This window comes from Akebia trifoliata, chromosome 14 (genome assembly GCF_017979445.1).
Source record: "Akebia trifoliata isolate Shusen 1 chromosome 14, ASM1797944v1, whole genome shotgun sequence".
NCBI lineage: Eukaryota > Viridiplantae > Streptophyta > Magnoliopsida > Ranunculales > Lardizabalaceae > Akebia > Akebia trifoliata.
The window spans coordinates 11851159-11870463 of NC_141388.1; the positions used below are offsets into that span (position 1 = coordinate 11851159).

At 36.2% G+C, this 19305-nt stretch overlaps 1 protein-coding gene across 4 annotated transcripts in view; it reads left to right on the plus strand.

The window, feature by feature from the left end:
- The window catches only part of ESP4 (HEAT repeat-containing protein), a 36321-nt gene extending 17424 nt beyond the window's left edge, over nt 1-18897 (plus strand). For all 4 annotated transcript variants that reach the window (XM_086422594.1, XM_086422595.1, XM_086422596.1 and 1 more), the window contains 26 exons: nt 39-131; nt 219-333; nt 473-641; nt 3648-3822; nt 5462-5590; nt 5883-6416; nt 7152-7763; nt 8893-8961; nt 11062-11184; nt 11266-11511; nt 12179-12226; nt 12316-12453; nt 13765-13929; nt 14036-14098; nt 14212-14319; nt 14412-14495; nt 14583-14630; nt 14787-14861; nt 15047-15142; nt 15226-15306; nt 15402-15473; nt 16064-16108; nt 16196-16279; nt 18063-18169; nt 18251-18396; nt 18520-18897. In XM_086422594.1, coding sequence (XP_086278720.1) covers nt 39-131; nt 219-333; nt 473-641; nt 3648-3822; nt 5462-5590; nt 5883-6416; nt 7152-7763; nt 8893-8961; nt 11062-11184; nt 11266-11511; nt 12179-12226; nt 12316-12453; nt 13765-13929; nt 14036-14098; nt 14212-14319; nt 14412-14495; nt 14583-14630; nt 14787-14861; nt 15047-15142; nt 15226-15306; nt 15402-15473; nt 16064-16108; nt 16196-16279; nt 18063-18169; nt 18251-18392 — 3621 coding nt within the window. In that variant the 3' untranslated portion in view covers nt 18393-18396; nt 18520-18897. The remainder of the gene's footprint in view (nt 1-38; nt 132-218; nt 334-472; nt 642-3647; nt 3823-5461; nt 5591-5882; nt 6417-7151; nt 7764-8892; nt 8962-11061; nt 11185-11265; nt 11512-12178; nt 12227-12315; nt 12454-13764; nt 13930-14035; nt 14099-14211; nt 14320-14411; nt 14496-14582; nt 14631-14786; nt 14862-15046; nt 15143-15225; nt 15307-15401; nt 15474-16063; nt 16109-16195; nt 16280-18062; nt 18170-18250; nt 18397-18519) is intronic.
- Nucleotides 18898-19305: the final 408 nt, after the last annotated feature.

The following is a 19305-nucleotide window of genomic DNA, read 5'->3' on the forward strand; positions in this document are numbered from 1 at the left end:
AACAATCTATTTTGATTATTCTTTATGTAATGTTTCAGGGCTTACACTCAAGTAAACTGGACGATTCTCTTGAATCATCATGGTCATGGATGCTACAGTTCAAGGACACCGTATACCCATTAGCTTTTCAGGTAATCAATGCTTATATTCACAAGATTCTTACATTTATCTAGATTTTTGTGCATGTTCTAATTCATTGTATCTACCTCTTCTGCAAGCCTGTAAGTGACGGGGTTAGATTGCTAGCTGTGAAGTTTGTTGAAGCCACAATTCTTCTTTATACACCAGATCCTAATGGTTCATTGGAGTCACTTCCACATAAAGCTAGTGAAGGTACCACATTGTTTCTTTTTGTTGCAACGCAGATCCCTTTTTGCTTGAAATAGAATGTATTTTATCTTATAGTTGTGTATGTTTTTAAACTGGCTGCTTGAGACACTTTTCATTAATGTGTTGTGTACCATTTCTGTAGGAGAAATAGTAGGATTTGATATATCATGGCTACGAGGAGGCCATCCAGTGCTCAATATTGGAGATCTATCAATTGAAGCCAGCCAAAGCCTGGGGTTATTGCTCGAGCAACTTAGATTCCCCAAAGTGAAATCACTCAGTAACTCAATGGTCATAGTTCTCGTCAATAGGTTTGTGGTTTCACTCATGTTTTACTGTTTTTAGTTTATTCAATTACTGATGTGTTGAAACATTAAGAGTTATCCATTCTGTCTTGTCTGATCTCTTTGTTATCATCTCAAAGTTTTCAATGTATTTCCTTATTTGTTGTTATCTCCATTACAAAGTTGGGACTGTTCCATGTTCATGGGAAGAGAGAAAATTCTTTGGAGATTTCTTCCTTTCACTACTACTTGGGGGTTATGGTTGAAAAGGAATAAAGAATCTTTAAAGGGGTGGTTTCTTCTTTTCATGTTTTGGTCTTAAATGTTCTGGGGCTGCTGTATTTTTTGTGCCAGTTATGTCCGGAGTTTAAGTGTGTATTTTTTGATGACTTCATTTTTAGATGAGATTCACTTTGTAACGGTTAGCTTTTTTTGCTTTCTTTCGGTTGGTCATCTCGAGTATTTGCCTTTTTTCCTTTCTTCTTAATAAATTTGTACTTATAAAAAAAAAAAAAAAAAACAAAACCCATCTCTGAAGCTGTTACTGGTTGATCAATAATTGTGGCCTTTTGAAAAATTGGTTGTATTTTCACACATATGCTTGAATTTAATATTTCACTTAGGGCCATTTTATCATTGTTATGTTTTTTTTATTTGGAAGGTTATGTAGGACAACCTAGATTTTTTCGATTCTAGGTTTTACTTTGGGAAGGGTGGTGGAAATGGCTAAATAAGTGGTGATGAAGGTCAAAGAATTATTGCAAGAATTTTTTTTCCTTGAGAAAAAAGGGTTTCCAGAATCCCAATCGGCTATTGAGTTATAAAATGCAAAGTTTTGCAAATTACGATATTTTCAATATGGTAAAGAAAATGATTAAGGATTGAGGAAGAAGGGGTTTCAAGACTTTAAGAATTCAAGAATCAAGAACGAGGATTAAAAGAAAATAAAAAAAATAGATATAAGATTAAAAGAAAAAGGGAAGGGGTAGAAATATAGAACCTTAGAATCACATTAAGGGTTTCTTGGAATCACTCCAAGAAGAATGACCTCCAATCATTGGAAAAGCTGAAAATTTTCTTTTTATTCCATAACATCTAAAAACAATTACTAGCCATAGGCTAGACTCATAACTCTAATCTTAAAATTGCATTAAAAAAATTGTCTCTTCTGACCTTGAGAAGTCAATCTCGTGTAAGACTGACACTTTATCGGTATTTTGACCATAACTTCCCCAAAACTCATTGGAATTGTGAAATCTTGGGCTCATTGGATAGGTAATTGCATAATCTATCAAATGGCACAAAAATCGACTCAATACGACAAGTTTTGACCCTTCAATAGAGGACCTAAATTAAAATGACGTAAATAGTACCTAACTCGAATTAAACTCCTAAATAAACTAAAAAATAACTAATTTAAAATAATCCCGAGTAATAAAACAATAAATCTAGACCCAAAAAAGTGAAAACCTAAATCATTACAAAATGTTCGTTGGAACCGTTGAAATCTGCGATCCCCATTAGGAGAGTTTGGGGGGGTGGCGGGTTGACTGTCAATGCCATAGATTCATTTTATTAACCTTTTTTAGTTGAGAAAGATTTTTAATGAGAGGAAGGGGAACTACAAGAGAACTTTGCCATGATACAGATATTGTCTATATAAAATCTTTAATGCTTATGTATCAGCATCTCTTCTTTTTTGATAAGCTAATAAATTGGCATCTTCAGTGGATGACTGAAGTATATGCCCATAAAGGATGTACCTTCCTGGTTATGACTCCACTATGTACACATCCCCCCCTTCCCTCCCCCCCACCCTAAGGACAGTGGCACAGTGCATTTTTTTTTTTTTTCCTTTGTTGTTTGGCATCATATGGGTATTCCCTTGAGGTGATGTTTGAAGTATTCTTTTCTAGGTCATTTCTCTTAGGAACTAGGGTAGAGATTCACTTGAGAATACTTCCTCTCCTCCTTGGGAATTTGTTAGGCCTTTTGGAAAGAATCCAATAGAATAATCTTTGAAGATGGTTAGCTGACCACAACAAGAGGTTGATAAAGCTATTTGGGGACTCATGGTTGAGTGGTTTAGTTTTTAGAAGAGTTATATGATGCCAAGGAAGGATTTTGTTGAACATTTGGGAGTCTATTATTAATGATAATGTTGAGGATAGTTCTATGGGATATAAGTTGTATTATGAGACTCTTATTTTTCCTTGTTTAATGGGATGCTTTTCTGTTATGAAAGTTCTCCTATATACAAGCATGCTCTATAACATTACCTGTGGAGACAAAAATTCTCAATGGGTTATCCCCCCTGATAGGCTCTTCTACACCAGTGCCCATGATTACTCAAAGAGAAACCACACCAATTTTTAGTTTCAAATATCCTTCTAATGGTTTCTTTCACTCTTAGAATTTTCCTCGGTTAGCCATTTCTTGATGATTGCGTACCCTGAAGTGCATGTTCACTATCCTAATGTTGGTCTCAATCTATATACAAGGACATTGAAGGTCCCAGCTTGCTAAGTTGATAAATTCTGTCATACACCATGGCATACCCATGTGTCGAACACATGTTCGCAACTATTATTTGTATGTGTTTAGATTGAGCCTATATCAGCTTACCTTTATAAGTTGTTATTATGTTGTATGCTTCAACATGAATTGACATTTAAAAAAAATATCTCAATGAAGGTACTAAACTGTATGAAAGTTTTGCCATACTGAGTTTGTGGGGTTCAATGTCACTAACTATCAGTGTCCGGCACAACAACTGTGTCTGGAGCCCCTAATCTTGGTGGGCCGAAGCACTAGAATTATGTACGTGGGGGCAGGGGTTCTGGGGCTTGCTGGTCCTACACTTGCGTCCTTGTTACATAGGTTCTCACGATTATCTTTATAGTATGAGACTATGAGTGAGAACCTTGTTAGTTGCATATATGTATTGTCAATTTATCATTTATTTGGTTAAATTTGAACCATTATTCCATCCCTTCATTCTAGCTCTTGGTTTAATTTGACGTTTGTAACCAGTCTTTCAGCAATTGCAAAGAAGAGGCCTCCATTTTATGGACGTATTTTACCAGTTTTGCTTGGTTTAGATCCATCAAGCTCTGTTATAAAAGGGATTCAAGTTTGTGGTGTACATCATGCGTTGAAGAATGCCTTCCTCTCCTGCTTGAAATGTACACACCCAGGAGCTGTGCCGGTATATCTTTTCCCTTTTTTTATATATAAACTACACATAAGATGCTTATATGTTTGAAGTTGGACATCTGTAGCCATTGTTGGTATCTGTTTATGTGGCTATACCATTACATGCTTGCCTATGATCTCTTTCTTCATTGAGTCATGGTTTTCTGAGACCCTCCTGACACATGCTCCCATACTCCCCCTGACATGGCATGGGCTAGAACCATAGATTTCCCCCCTTGGGATACACAACTGTACATCCCCATAAATATTTGCAGTTGTGTGTCCTGAGGAAAGAATCTATGGTTCTAGCACATGCCACGTCAGTCAGAGAGGATGTCAGAAAATCATTATTCTTCTTCATTCTCTTCGTGCATTTTTTCCGTATTATTTTTATTGAGTATTACTGGTTTTTTTTTTTTAAAGAGTATCATCTATTTAATTTATCTGCATGGCAATTTTATCAACTGATTGTTTGTCACTGGGCTGTTTTATGATACAGCTAACCCATTGTTCTCCATATCATATTTGAATCTCGTAGTTTATTCTTCTGAATTTCCTCTGGCAGCTAGGATTTTGCTTGCAGGTCAATGTTCTACTACACTAAATGTGTCTTTTAAAAATGAATGCATTAAAGAAAGGAGAAGATAAGCAAGGCTGCTAATGACAACCGTTCCACTCGTGCTTCTATTGAAAGAAGCACTTCGTTTCACTTCCCCTCTCGATAAATTCTGGCGAAAGCACAAGTTCCTTCATTAGTCAGTCTTTCAGTCAAGAATTCGTTCCTTACTCTTAGTCTGAAATTTGTGAAGACATTATGAAAAATGAAAAAGAGGAAAATTTTAATGAATGATTTTGATCCTTAAGTCTAGCTGGAATGGACCAAAGATTTCTCCTTTTTGCTCGAGGAGGTAATTCCTCTTTTGGCTGCTGGCATGTTATTGAAAGGGAGACGAATCCTTGATAGTTCTCTCATAGCTAGTGATTGCATAGTTCTGACTTAGAAATAATCTTGGCATTTTAGAGAGCTTACGACACTGTTGATTGGGACTTTTATTATTATATTCTTAGAGGAAAGGACTTTGGTAAAAGATTGATGAGTTGGATTATGTGTTCATAAATTGGCTTTGTTTTCTAATCATATAAATAATTCTAAGGAATTTGTGTAGCTCTAGGAGCTTAAATACAAGGTGACCTGCTTTCTTCCTTTCTCTTATCCTAGTTGTGGAGGTTCTCAGCTTTGCCCGTAAGGAATGTGGAGGGGTCAGATTAGAAGTCTCTGGACAATGGATCTATTATCCCTCACCTTCAATTCACCAATCATAACATACTTATTGTGGGAGTTTCCACTTCATAAATTCTGAACATATGCATGAAGTGGGTTCAGCTTTGTTGTTTAGGGACAAAACACCTCAGATGTTTACAGTTATTGTGAGCTTTAAGTGCGAGGACTTTTTGGCACTATATCTATTAAGTAAAATCTCTATTTTTAATCTACTCTGTCAGTTGAACTTACATTATTCATGATCATCTTAAAGTTGATATGCAGCACTATTAGCATTTTCTTGATTTCAATTCAAATATCAGCAGTGAAGCTTCTGTTTCAAAAGTGAACCTGAACATCATTATTTAATACAGTTGTTTGATAACTGCAGTGGCGCACTCGATTAGTAAGTGCCCTGAAGGAAATGAAAGCTGGAGAGTTAGCAGAACAAGCGCTTCTTCATGTAGTGAAAATTACTGGAAGTATAGAAGATGGAACCAGCCAGTTATATCCTGCTAAGGTATTCATCTCATCTGTTTTTCTGTTTCCTGCTCAATTTAACAAATATTTATTGACTGGTATGCTTGGATCGAGCCTGTAACCTTGTGGTTCAGCGTGTAAGTGCATAAAATCAACCAGTAAAGCTGTGGGCTCTGGCCCACTTTCTCATAAAACCTACCTTGACAAAATTTAGTTATTTAAGTTGTGAGAGTAAATAAAATTTTATCAAGTTGGGTTTCTGAACTCTTCCAATACACATGTAAATGCATATGTATTTTGGGAGCTTGACAATGACGTGATTCATCATACAGGAAGAGAAGCCCTCAATGAAGCCATATGATGCAGTAGACATTGACACAGGAAAGAAGAGACCTATAGTTCAAGAAACCAGTGATTTGGTCCAAGACGTGTCTGGAAAACGAGCCAGATCGACAGACAGGAATTCTAATTCAAGTCAGGATAGTTTTCCTTTGATTGGATCAACATCTTCCTCTGGAGAGGGAGATACTGGACCTGTGCAGCAACTTGTTGCTATGTTTGGTGCTTTGGTTGCTCAAGGTGAAAAAGCCGCCGAATCTTTACAGATTCTTATTTCAAGTATCTCTTCTGACTTGCTAGCTGAAGTGGTTATGGCTAATATACGATATCTTCCTCCCACTCGTCCTATAGCTGAGGAAAACGAGGAACCAATGCTGAACATGAGTTCCATTTCAGGCATGGTTGGTAGTGTTTCCCCTGCTATACAAACATCATCACTTGTATCTGATTTATCTTCGCTTTCTAGTGTGTTTCCACAGATAGCGTCACTGTTTGGTCCTCAACTGACTCCATCACAAGATGCCACTGTATGATAATCTTTTAACTCCTGGCACTTACCTTTGTTTTTCTTTCTTCCTTTTATTGGATGAATGTAGGGCATAAAATGGGTCACATTTTTTCTGAAATCTGAGTGACCCGAATCCGAATTTAGAGGGTTTGGACCCCTGGAGTAGACCTGAATAAAAAATGGATCGAATATGGGTTGATGTCCCTTGATCCGAGTCGGATTCGGATCCATCCCTATATTTGCCTAGATCTGAATGATATATTTCTTTGTTTATTAAATTTTTATGTTTTTCAAAGTATCTTGTTTCTACTATTTTAATATACATGAATTCTTATAACATAAATGAATTATAATAGTAAAATAGAATAGCATAGCAATTAGAAAAGAAATATAACAAAAAAAGATGTTGAATGGTCTGAAATTATCCGAACCGATCGACCAAATCAAGTAATTCAGTTGGGTCGGATCCATTTTTAGTGAAAGCAATATGGTTCGGATATTATTTTAGCTAATAGTTTCCGAGTTGGATTTGGATCCAAATCAAAACTTTGGATCTGGATATACTCAGATCCAACCTGAAACTGACGCATTTTAAGCCCTAGATGGATGGTGCGTATGTTTTATGCTCTTATCTGATCCATACAATCCTTTTCCTTATAAAAGCATACAATACTTTTCCTTTTTTCATTTAGTTCAACCTGGTTGGCTTCTGAGTTCTGTCATGCTGAGGGATGCCCATTTTTCTTGTAAACAGCAGGACCATCATTTGGGTGATGAAGATCAAGCGGTGACTGTGTCTGATATTGCTTCAGTGCGTGGTAGCATCACTGATGTGACTGAAGCAATGGTACCTGTTGGTGTTCTTGGTCTTACTAATGCTATTGTTCCACCTAAAATGGAGAACGTTGATTCAGTTATTCCATCAGACATACCTGATGTGGGGACTCTAGAGAGTGGGATACCTGGTCTTGATTCTACTGTCCATAATGATGGGAAGCTAGAAATGGTAGATACTTCTTATCAGGCTACTGCTGACTTACAAGAGGAAACTCAGGAGTATTTTACAAGCTTGGATCCTCTGGACTTTCCTTCATCTGGTTCTGTGGCAACCGATAGGTCCGAGGATCTTAGCCCAAAACTAGCTGTCTCAGATTCCAACAGTGTGGCTTCTACAACAACTTCGGTTGTTATATCTAGCCAATATATGCTTCCCAAGATGTCAGCACCGGTTGTCGATCTTAGTGACGATCAAAAGGATCAATTACAAAAGTCAGCTTTTATACGCATCATTGAGTGTTACAAGCAAGTATATACAGCCGGAGGCTCACACATGCGCTTTTCCTTACTCCCTTATTTGGGAGTTGAGGTAATAGTACTGAAGAAAAGTACTTTTTTTTTTCTTTCTGAATTTCTGTTACAATGAACTTGACTTTGTAATGACTTTTATTAAGATGACAGATAAAAGCTCTAGTTTCTCTGTTTGTTGCCTCTTAGATCATTTAGATGTTCTCTGTTTTTCTTTCAGGCCTGACTTCTTTTTTTAATTTTTTTTTTAATTTTTCTATGACAATAGATGTATTTTCCAATTTTTCATTTTGTTTAGTTATTATCTGGAATGTTTTTGTGAAGAAGCTTCTATTCAAATTCAACTTCTTTATTTTCATGGATAATTATTTTCAGGAGAGATTGAAGAGTCAGCATAACGATTAAGGATGCCTTCACCTCTCTTAATTTTTCTTCCTTTGTTTGATGCCAAATGCTTTCTATTGTTTTATTGTTTTTATTTATTTTTTTTGTTTCTATGACAATAGATGTATTTTCCAATTTTCCATTTTGTTTAGTTATTATCTGGAGTGTTTTTGTTAAGAAGCTTCTATTCAAATTCAAATTCAAATTCTTTATTTTTATGGATAATTATTTTCAGAAGAGATTGAAGAGTCAGCATCACGATTAAGGATGCCTGCACCTCTCTTAATTTTTCTTCCTTCGTTTGATGGCAAATGCTTTCTATTGTTCTTTATGATTATGGAGAAGACCGGTTGTTTTCATCCAATTTCCCTATTCACTGATGCGTCCTTACCATACAACATTATAATTATGTTTTGATGGCCATTTAAATATTTGGCATATTTCCTTTGAGTTATACCTTTTCTTTTTTATGCTTTCTTATGGGTTGTATTGCTCATAGGTTTCATTCTTCATGTGCTGTCATATGTCATCTGTTTTTCTGTACACATATAGATAAGTTGGTACACAATGTCTACCCATTATATAATGCATTGTGCATTTATAAATATACATACATCTTCTCAGTTATGATTTGATTTTCTGCCTATGATATACTCTATTGGCATCAATTCCAATGTACTCAGTGATGTCACTTGTTTTGGTTTAGAGGCTCGTGTATAATTTATGTAGTTGCAAGCTTTATTTTATGCAGTTTCTCTAATCACATCAATTCTTATTTACTCAAATTTTTTATGTCCTTTTTGCAGTATCCGTTGGAGTTGGATCCATGGAAGCTTCTACAAAAGCATATATTCTCTGACTATTTGAATGACAAGGTAGCCTGATATCCCAAGTTAACTTTGATGCTTAAGTTCGTTCTACTTGTGAACTAGTTTTCTTTATTTGGTTGATAAGTAAGTTCTTATCAATGTTGTACACAGTAAAGTTTGAGTGTGTCACTGGCTTTTAGCCATAATCCTCATGAGCAGGCCCAGATATTTACTTTTTTTCTCATTTGAACTCACATGAACCACATGTCACAAAACTTCATTCCCCTCACGTCCAATAACCACCAGCAGTGAACTTGCCTGTCCTAATTGCTTTTGAGTTTTCAAACACCCTAGGCTTCTCATGAGGAGTTAATAGAACTATATTAGAAAGGATTTTAGACGACATAAGAATTCTTTAAATAATCTGTAGGAGCACATGATGCATGACATGAAGAATGCATGAATTGGATCGTGTCTTTAAATGCTTAATAAAATATCAAATTTGGTGGGCAACAAGTATGGTTAATGGTTTGAGATGGGAGAGTTGCTTGAGATGGTTTGGTCATGTGCAACAAAGATCAATGACAGTGCCAGAGTAGTGATGCATCAATTCCTCGAGATTTCCCCCATCAAACAACCTTTTTGGGTGCTGCAAAGCTAAAATCATACCTGTACAGAAAATACAACGAAAAGGGAAGAAGAGAGAAACAACATATAAGATTGTTGACAGGTTTTATCCTAAATCCCTAGACTACATCCTCAGGCTTTTGAGAGCTGTTCTTCTAATTTCAATTTGTTTTTATATCATTCTCTCTGTACAATATATGGTAGCTCTTACGGTCCTTTCTCCCCCTTCTGTTTAAGAAGTCTCCTCAAATAGATAAAAACAACCCAGTCCAAAAGGAAGGTATTCAATCCCCCAAATCAAGGAATGGCCAAATAATCAATAATTAAGATTGTAATTTCCCTATTAATTAGGGGTCTTTCTGTCTTCTGGATAGGATTCTATCCAATCCTATCAAGATATGACCTATTTCAAACCTTCCCTTATTAGTCATGCCGCGTGGCATCTTGGTTGAATGTGCTTATCTCAACATCAGGATATGCATTGAATCAGTCTTGGGATACATGTTAGTCAATGCTTGGGGATCTACATTGCACTATTCTTAAGATGTGCTAATCAATGCCTTGGGATATGTGCCGAATATACCTTCAGATCCACCATCAAAGTACCCACTCTTGGTGCCACGTGTTTGATCCAGATTACGTTTGATTTTTTGCTCATACAGGTTAGATAATGATTATGATTCACATCTTGGGTAAAGTTATTTTTTCAGGGCCAAGAAATCGTCTATGATTTAGATTGTACTTTGATGGACAATGATCCTTTCTGTTGTTCCTTCTCGTTGTTCTGGCCATTGGGCAGCCAACTGATAAATGGCAATGCCACTGAAGTGGACAAAATAGTTCTGTGTGGCATGCTTTTCTTGTATTTCGATTATATTTTTTTCTTTTCTATCTTCTTTGTAAGGGTTCACTTAATCTTAGCTTGCTTTATTTGAGAATATGTATGATTTTCGACTTTCTTTCACATGAAGCAGTGATAAAGTTGTTAATGGTAAGAGAGAATGAAACACTTGGATGATTGGTTGGCAAGCTTCGAAATTACTCTACTTGTGACTTCAATCTTCTGATTTTTATAGTATGGCCTGACTAACAGTCAGGCTCTCAGCCTTAGCAAGGCTTCTATGCTGATTAACAGTCAGGCTGGAGTTTTTCTTTTAGTCTGTTTGCCTTCTAATTTCACTTCTTAATGGTAATTGTATGTACTTGTTTCCACATCTAAGATTTGGTATGTTTTCTGCTTTCTCCCATTCTTTGATTTCCTAATTTAATTTAAGTATAATCAATTACTAAGTTCATGTTGTAGTATCCATGGTATTCTAAGCTTGTAATGTGAGTTTTCCCTTTTTCAATATTATTACATTTAGGTTTTAAAAGAGTGTATCTTCAAAAATAGAGTTATTTTAGATTTTGCAGAAGTTTTATAATTCTAGGTACATCATCTACATCTTCTGTATTGCTAGTGGTTGGCAAGTTATCAAATCTCCTCACTTTTTCTATATAAACTTGATTTAGCTGACATTAATTATTGGATGTCTTCAGGTTCAGGGACATGAGTTGACATTACGTGTCCTCTACAGGTTATTTGGAGAGGCAGAACAAGAACATGACTTTTTCTCATCTACAACTGCTACTTCAGTATATGACACATTTCTTTTGACTGTGGTGTGTATTTCTTCTTTTGTTCCCGGCTTGATAGTCTTTTTGGGAATCTAAAATGTTTCTAACAAAAAATTGCTTGCATAGGCTGAAACGCTTCGAGACTCTTTTCCAGCTTCAGACAAATCTCTCAGTAGACTGTTCGGTGAAGTTCCTTATCTTCCAAAGTCAGCTTTTAAATTGTTAGAGTGCTTGTGCTCTCCTGGAAAAGGTGAAAAAATTGATAAGGAGCTACCTAGTGGCGATCGAGTTACTCAAGGCCTTAGTGCTGTTTGGAGCCTGATTTTGACAAGGCCTCCAATTCGAGATGTCTGTTTGAAGATTGCTCTACAGGTTTTCTTCTTTCCTTTTTAGGTTATCTTGTTTCTAGTAAACTGATAACTCTGAATGGAAGTATTTCAACATATATACTAGATGCACCTGCAGTTTTATCTGGTTTCCCGTTATTGACACTAAATGTATGAATCTCTTGAAATATCTCCTTAATTGAAACATAAGGCAATAATTTGATTTTGTTCATTTTTCTTATCAACAAATTATCCTTACTCCAAAAAATGTTTTCTTCGTATGCATGCTTCTTTCTATCATAATTTATTGACGAATAGAAGGGAGGAATACTAAGGGGGTCGAGAAGGCCTAACTTAAGGAAGAGAACCAACAAAATCACAAATAATTCAACTAAGGACTACTACCCGAGCTCTTGCAAGACACCAACTTCCACTTAAACAGAAAATCCTTTAAAAAATTTTCCTTTGAAGTCAAGGAATTGCTTACACTAAAAATAAAATAAACCCTAAGATGCATATATTCGCATCATATACGTGGTGCTTATAGACACCCCGTCCATTCTCTCTTTTTCCTTAAGACTCTTTCAACAAATGGCAAGGTGTGTCCGGAGAATTCTTCCTTTGTTTCTGTTTTGTGTTTTTTCAAATATTTTCACATTGAATTTATTCTTCTATCTTTTATATTGATCGGGATTCTGTTTGACTCTCAATAGAGTGCAGTTCATCATTTGGAGGAAGTACGGATGAAAGCAATACGTCTGGTAGTCCTACACTGAACTCACAGTTAAAACATTGGAGTCCACTTTCCATCCTTAGCTTTGCTGATATTGGTTGATACTGGATTTTTCAGGTAGCAAACAAACTTTATCCAATATCAAGCATTGCTCAACAGATAGAAGACTTTGCTAGTGAAATGCTGCTCTCCGTAATGAACAATCATGCTACAGAGGGAATGGATGTCGAGGAATCTACTACTGAAGTCCAAAAGGTATTGGTTTTTATGCTTGCATGAATCAAAAGCTTCTTTTTCCAGTGATTTATCAGAGAAAGAAAGAAAACGAAGCTATTTTCATTAGTCAATGTCATTAATGTTACTCATTTTATTATTTATTGACTATAGAAAGAAAAATTCAAGTTGAAGTTTCTAAAAGAGCTATAGGAAGTCCCAGGAGAATGTGGATAGAGGTGGTAAAAGTTTTAGGAACATTCTCAGTAACAAAAAACGTGGGTCTGGACAGAGTGGAATGGAGGAACATGGTTCTTTAAGCCAACTCTAAATATATGGGTTAAGGCTGAGGATGATGATAGTGCTAGGATTGAAATCTTAATGCACGCTGAGGTATGTATAAAGTATGGATCAATATCTGAAAAAGATCTTTAATCGTGGGAATTTTCCAAGCAGACACACTAAAAATTCCTATAGAAAATGGTGAAACATATATTGAGAGTACCATGCTGTAGAAGGTTGCAGTTAGGGCTTGCCATGTGTGATGCGCCATTTGAGAGGAAGGTGCGTGAAGTGGCTCCTTATCCTCGCATGAACCAAACAAGCCTGTCGAGTAATTGTGGGTTTTTTCAATTTATTTATTTTGATAGGGTAGAATTATTTTTCTTCAGTATAGAACCAGTTTTGCACACAAAAGTGGTTAAAAATAGTTGATATTTTGTTATATGCTTAGGTTGTGATTAGCAAAGGCTATTGATAAATCCGATAAGGGTGTATGGTGGCAGATTTTTTTTTGTTGGATGAATATAAAATTATATAAGAGGGAGTTCAAGTTGACCTATACACAATAACAAAGAGAAAAACGACCAAAACAAAATAAGTCTCACCCCTTACCTTACTTGATGCAAACTGAGTCTCAGCTAAAAACAATTTCTTTTAATAACTCACCTGAACTCTTCAAATTTCTTGCATTGCATGGTTTCAGATTGAACATCTAAAAGGAGAAAAAACTGCATTATTTGTAAAAGATACAGTTTTTTGAGAGAATGGCTGGAGAGGATTCATGTACATGACCAATAGTTGGGTTGAGGTATCAATGGTGATGATCAATCATCATAAGAGCCAGCTGTATCATATAGTTGTCCCTCTATAATCTCTATAAAAGTACAAATTTTACACTGGTAGTTGACTGCATTGGACTTATATTTTGTTCCACTGAATTGCTTCTATAATTTGTTCCTGATAAGTAACCGTGTGTTATTTCACTGAAAGATGGTTTGTTAACAGCTTCTATTTTGTGGTGCTTTTTATCAACCATAGTAAAAGAAAATTCATCTTATGTGCTCTGTACAGGCTTCTGATTTGGAAAGGCCTTCGAATGAACAGTTATTGCTGAGCACCCCTGCCAAGGAAGTTTCTTCGGACACTCCCCAGTCATGCTCAACTCCAAGTGCATCATCCTCTTCAATCTCTGAGGCACAGAGGTGTATGTCACTTTATTTTGCCCTTTGTACCAAGGTATTGTTTTATTTTTCATCGTTCTATATTTTCTAAGGTTGAAGAAAGTATATTTTAGTCTTTAGCAGCCAGTGCTTAGATCACACCGATTCACTCTGTTCTGCAGAAGCGCTCCCTTTTTCGGAAATTTTTTGTAATCTATAAAAGCATTCCAAAGGCTGTAACGCAGGTTTGGTTAAAACCATATCTTTGTCCTTATTAATATCATATTTTAAGATTACCTTAATGCTTTAGTTCCATCTTTCTCCCATAAGTCTGTTTCTAATCAGTTATATGGTGCAGGCAGTTCATCGTCATATTCCAATATTGGTTCGCACAATAGGCTCTTCACGTGAGCTCCTTGACATTATTTCAGATCCACCAACAGGAAGCGAGGGCCTTCTAATGCAGGTTTTGATGAAATTGAAATAAATATTGTTTTATTCCACATGCCACTGCCAAAGATGACAGTAATAATATCGGATACTGTTTCATTGACCCAGGTTATACATATATTAACGGATGGGACGATGCCCTCACCAGAACTAATATTTACCATTAGAAGGTTATATGAATCAAAACTTAAGGTAGAACTTATTATATTTTTTTAATTATTGAAATACATATCAGAAAAGTTTTTTGTTCATCATATATGGTTTTTATGTTGATTGCAGGATGTAGAGATTCTCATTCCGATAATGTCATCTCTACCAAAAGATGAGGTTTGTTCAATCCGTCTTCCCCCCTTTTATTGTCCATTTCCATATAATCTTTTCATATTTTAGTTTTCTCGTTAGGCCTCCTTTATAGGAAATATTTGTCACATTTCTCCCTTGCTTTCTTTTCATGATGGATAATTTACTGGTTTGCTTCAATAGGTCCTGCCGATATTCCCCCAGCTTGTTAACCTTCCTCTAGATAAGTTCCAAGCAGCACTCGCTCGTATGCTACAGGTACTGTTCTCTCCTAAGTTCTCCAAGTATTTCCTCTATATATGTTTGAGTATGGTTATTCTCTGTGTGTCTGGTGCTTCGGCATTACTAACCAGCATCCAGATTTCAAGTTCACTAGTATTTCTTCGTATTTGGTTAGCGATCAAATTCCTGTTGACATTCTTATTCTAAATATTACCATGCAGGGATCATCTCATTCTAGTCCTGTCCTTACCCCAGCTGAAGTATTAATTGCTATCCACGGAATAGATCCTGAGAAAGACGGAATACCCTTGAAGAAGGCACTTTTATTTATTTTTTCCTTTTTTATGTTTCCCAATCTTCTTTAAGTGGCACGGCTAAGTAAACATCATTCTCTACGCAGGTGACAGATGCATGCAATGCTTGTTTTGAGCAACGTCAAGTCTTCACCCAACAAGTTCTAGCCATGGTGTTGAATCAACTAGTATGTACCTCTGAAAACTATTTAATTTCTCATACAAAGTTTTCCAATTGTAACTAGTTTAATAATACAACACTGATCAAGAATATTCATTACAGGTTGAGCAGATTCCTCTCCCCCTGTTGTTCATGCGTACTGTCCTACAGACAATTGGTGCTTTCCCTGCATTGGTGAGAAAGTAGAAGGCAGATTTTCTTTCTGCTGTTCATGGCCCACTTTTAATTGACAATTTTCTGGACATATACAACATAAATACAATAAAATAAAGCATGATGCATTGAATATGGAAAAATTATTTAGGGGCGATTTTTTTTTTCTTTTTTGTGAAAATAGCCTCCACAATGGTAAAAAAGGTGACCATTCCGGTTCATTCCACTTTTTATTTTTTTATTTTATTATTATTATTATTATTTTATTTAAATAAAGAGTAAATTTAAAAATCTGGGTTCATGTTAATGCAAACGGCTTTGGGGTGCAATGCACCAGTTGCCAGCTCAACCAGTCCATCATGGTGGGTTTGAAAACATTGGTTTGTAGTCATTGGAGAATATCATGAGTTCAGTTGCAAAGATCTCTTTACTTCTGTTATTTCTCTTATTTTCTGGTTCCTTTATTTTATACTGGTAAACTTCCACATTAAGTTCAACCTCAAGTTGTTGCATTAAGTCATTTTGTACTGAGCTTGGAAAATAAGCCATTTATTGTGTTTTTATACCACAGTTTCACATCTTATTCTTATGTCTGACTTTAAATATTGTAGGTAGAATTTATAATGGAGATTCTCAACCGTCTTGTAACCAAACAGGTGATCATATTTGATCTTAGTGTGCTATACTTAACTACATTATTGGTTTTTGTGCTTATATAACTATTTATTTATGGGTTACTGCAGATATGGAAATACCCAAAGCTATGGGTTGGATTTTTGAAGTGTGCCCTCATGACAAAACCTCAGTCATTCCGTGTGTTGCTTCAGGTATGTTCTACCAGCTATACTGCACCATAATCTTTAAATACGGAAGTCTTTTGGAGGCCTTTCCAATTCCAGGCATTATTTTGCATCAGATGCTGACTTTGCCCCATATCCCTTATCCTAGATTTGGGTTCCTTTTACCGTGTTAGTGACGCATGAAGATCGAGACACTATCATAGACTGCAACTAGAATAAAGAGTGCCTGTACAATTTGTTGGCAATGCCGTCTTAATATCTCAAATAAAAGCTTACACACACACAGCTAGGTTGACATGATCTTATGACCTTTTAACTTTCAAGCTTAACCTATATTGAGAACCTCTTGCCATAGCAAACAGCAAAAGGAATACATGAAAGATCAGTATTTGTTTTTTATAGGTGGGAAAATTTATTAATAGAAAGAAAGGTGGACAAGATGTTCTCTAGGAACAGCAAAATAGGGTTTAACCTGTCTCAGGACATACAAGGCCCCATCTATCTATGTTGTTAAATAGCATATGCTACCCGTGTGCGACCAACACATGTTGTTCGCATATGCCATTTCACACATCGCATATGCGGTGGCATATGCTGCAAGAGAAAAAAAAATGCAGAAAATGTTTAAATCTTGATTCTTGAGTAGCTTTCATATGCTGTAATAGTGTAACATAGAGATTAAATAATATTTATAATTATGTGAGAATGTAGTAGAAAATGTAATGAGATTTAAGAGTTGGAGGCTTTGTGAGAGTAAGAAAGAGATTAGAAGGTAGAAGAGATTTCGTAAAAGGAGTATGAGGGGTAGAAGTGGGATAGTATAAGAGAAAAGAGAGTTTAAGCTATAAAAAAAAAGGAAAATCTATGTCCAATGGTCATATTCTGACCTTTGGACGGTATACCATCCCGATTTTCACTTTGTAAATAGCATATGCGACCACATTTGACAACATTGCCATCTATGCATAAAATCCTCAAAGAAGCCGCCTCTGAAATCCAAGAAAAAAAAAAGAACAGACCTAGAAAATTAATTATTATATCTTGAACATAGAGATCCTTCCTAACAAAGTGTGTTCATTCCTCTCCTTCCACAAGCCCCAACTAATGGCAAAGGGCAAGTGGTTCCAAAGAGACCTTTTTCTGCCAAAAAATGATGAGGATTGTTAGCAATTGAGAAGATGCAACACAGAATTCGGGTGACACCAACTTACATTGAACAAGGAAAAGAAGTGGGACCGCACTACGGAAGCAGAGCGACAATGCAAAAACTGGTGGCCAACCGACTCCTTTTGACTGACACGCAGCAAAAGTCCTTAAATGATTAAGCCTCTCGACTTAAGATGATCTATATCGGGAGTTTATTCAGAGCCTCTGCCCACATGAAGGAGACTTTGGAAGGAATCAAGGGATACAAATCACCAAGGCCGGAAAAGGGCCCCTCTGGAACACCACTAATTCTAAATTTCCCTCTCTTACATCCCCTTTTATTCATAAAAATCTCACAAGTCCTTTCCCCATCGGTGAATTGCAACATGTGTTAGTTTTTAAATGTAAATGCAGTTCAGTGAAACTGGTATGAATGCTATCTTATTTTCTAAAATTTCCAAACTAGCAATTTCTTACTGCTTTAGCTACATCCTATAAAAATTTAAGTGTATACCTGTTGCAAAAATCCTAATTTGAGATGGCAATGATGTCATATGGAAACTATACTTACTGTCTGTCTTCTCTTGCAGATTGAGACTGGGAATTGTGGAATTGTTAAGGTTTTTTTTGTTTGTTTGTTGATATTATCATTTTTATTTGTCAGTTACCTTCAGCACAGCTTGAAAATGCGTTAAACAGAACTGCTGCCCCCCTTAAGGCACCATTGATTGCTCATGCTAACCAACCAAGCATCCGATCCACTCTTCCAAGGTATTTGCACATACCGAAATTTATTTCTCGTATAAATTGCTCTCCACCAATTTCTAACATAGGGAGTTCAATATATTATAGGTCAACATTGGTAGTTCTGGGACTTGCATCAGATTCTCAGATTTCAAGTCAGGAGCAAACTACTCAAGTTCAGACTGCAGACACTAGCAACTCTGGGACAGAGGGGGTGACTGAAAAACCTAAAGAATCAACTGTCAGCTGATGCAGTAAGTTGGAATATGTTTTTCGTTCGATTGATAGCAACACTCGCATGGTAGATTTTACTCAATTTTTTGTTGTAAAATTGTGGCACGGTTGATTTTGCTAATGGTTCTGTTTGGACCAACTAGGTTGGTGGGGACTGGAAGCCAGTGTTTGGTTTTCATGATCCTCCACTTGTTAACATGGTGGCTTGTAAGTGAATCCATTGATTAAATTGGCTGCTGCAAGGTATTTAACTAACGTCTTCAATGCATCCGGGAATTGCTGATCCTAGCTCTGCTAATATTGTCAATCTGAAAGATTGAAGGGATTCTCATTGAAGACCTTGTACAAAATGTACAATACGGGTTGGGTTGGTCTAATTGTTTCAGTTTCTGAAAGTGGATAAATGGCAATAGCATGTAATTTAGGATGGATTTTATTGAAAAAATGTAATTTTTGAGGAGTTGGATTTTGGTCAACAATATTGATTCCAATCTGAGGGTGATACATATATAAAATTGATTTACTTAGAAAGCCATGGTATGTAAGCAAGGTTTTGTTTATATTAATTGACCAAGATTTCCCCGAGATTCATGGTGCCCAATCAGTGGGGCCTAGACACAAATATCTAGAATCAAACCAAATGATATAAACAAGTAATCTTGAAGAGCATCTCATCATCCGAATGATATAAACAAGACTTGATTTAGCTTAAAAGGCAATAAAATGGAGGAGCAAGATTCCAAGAGAGCATCCCATCCTCCTAATGTATAAACTAGACTAGATAAAATGGAGGAGACACAAACCCATCCATCTCATCTTTTCAATTAACATTGCCAATGCCCATCGTGGCGGCCTTCACTATGATACCCTTCTTCTTAGGCACCTTGGTCGCCCTTTACCCAAGTCTCTCCTTCCAAGGTTTGAACTTT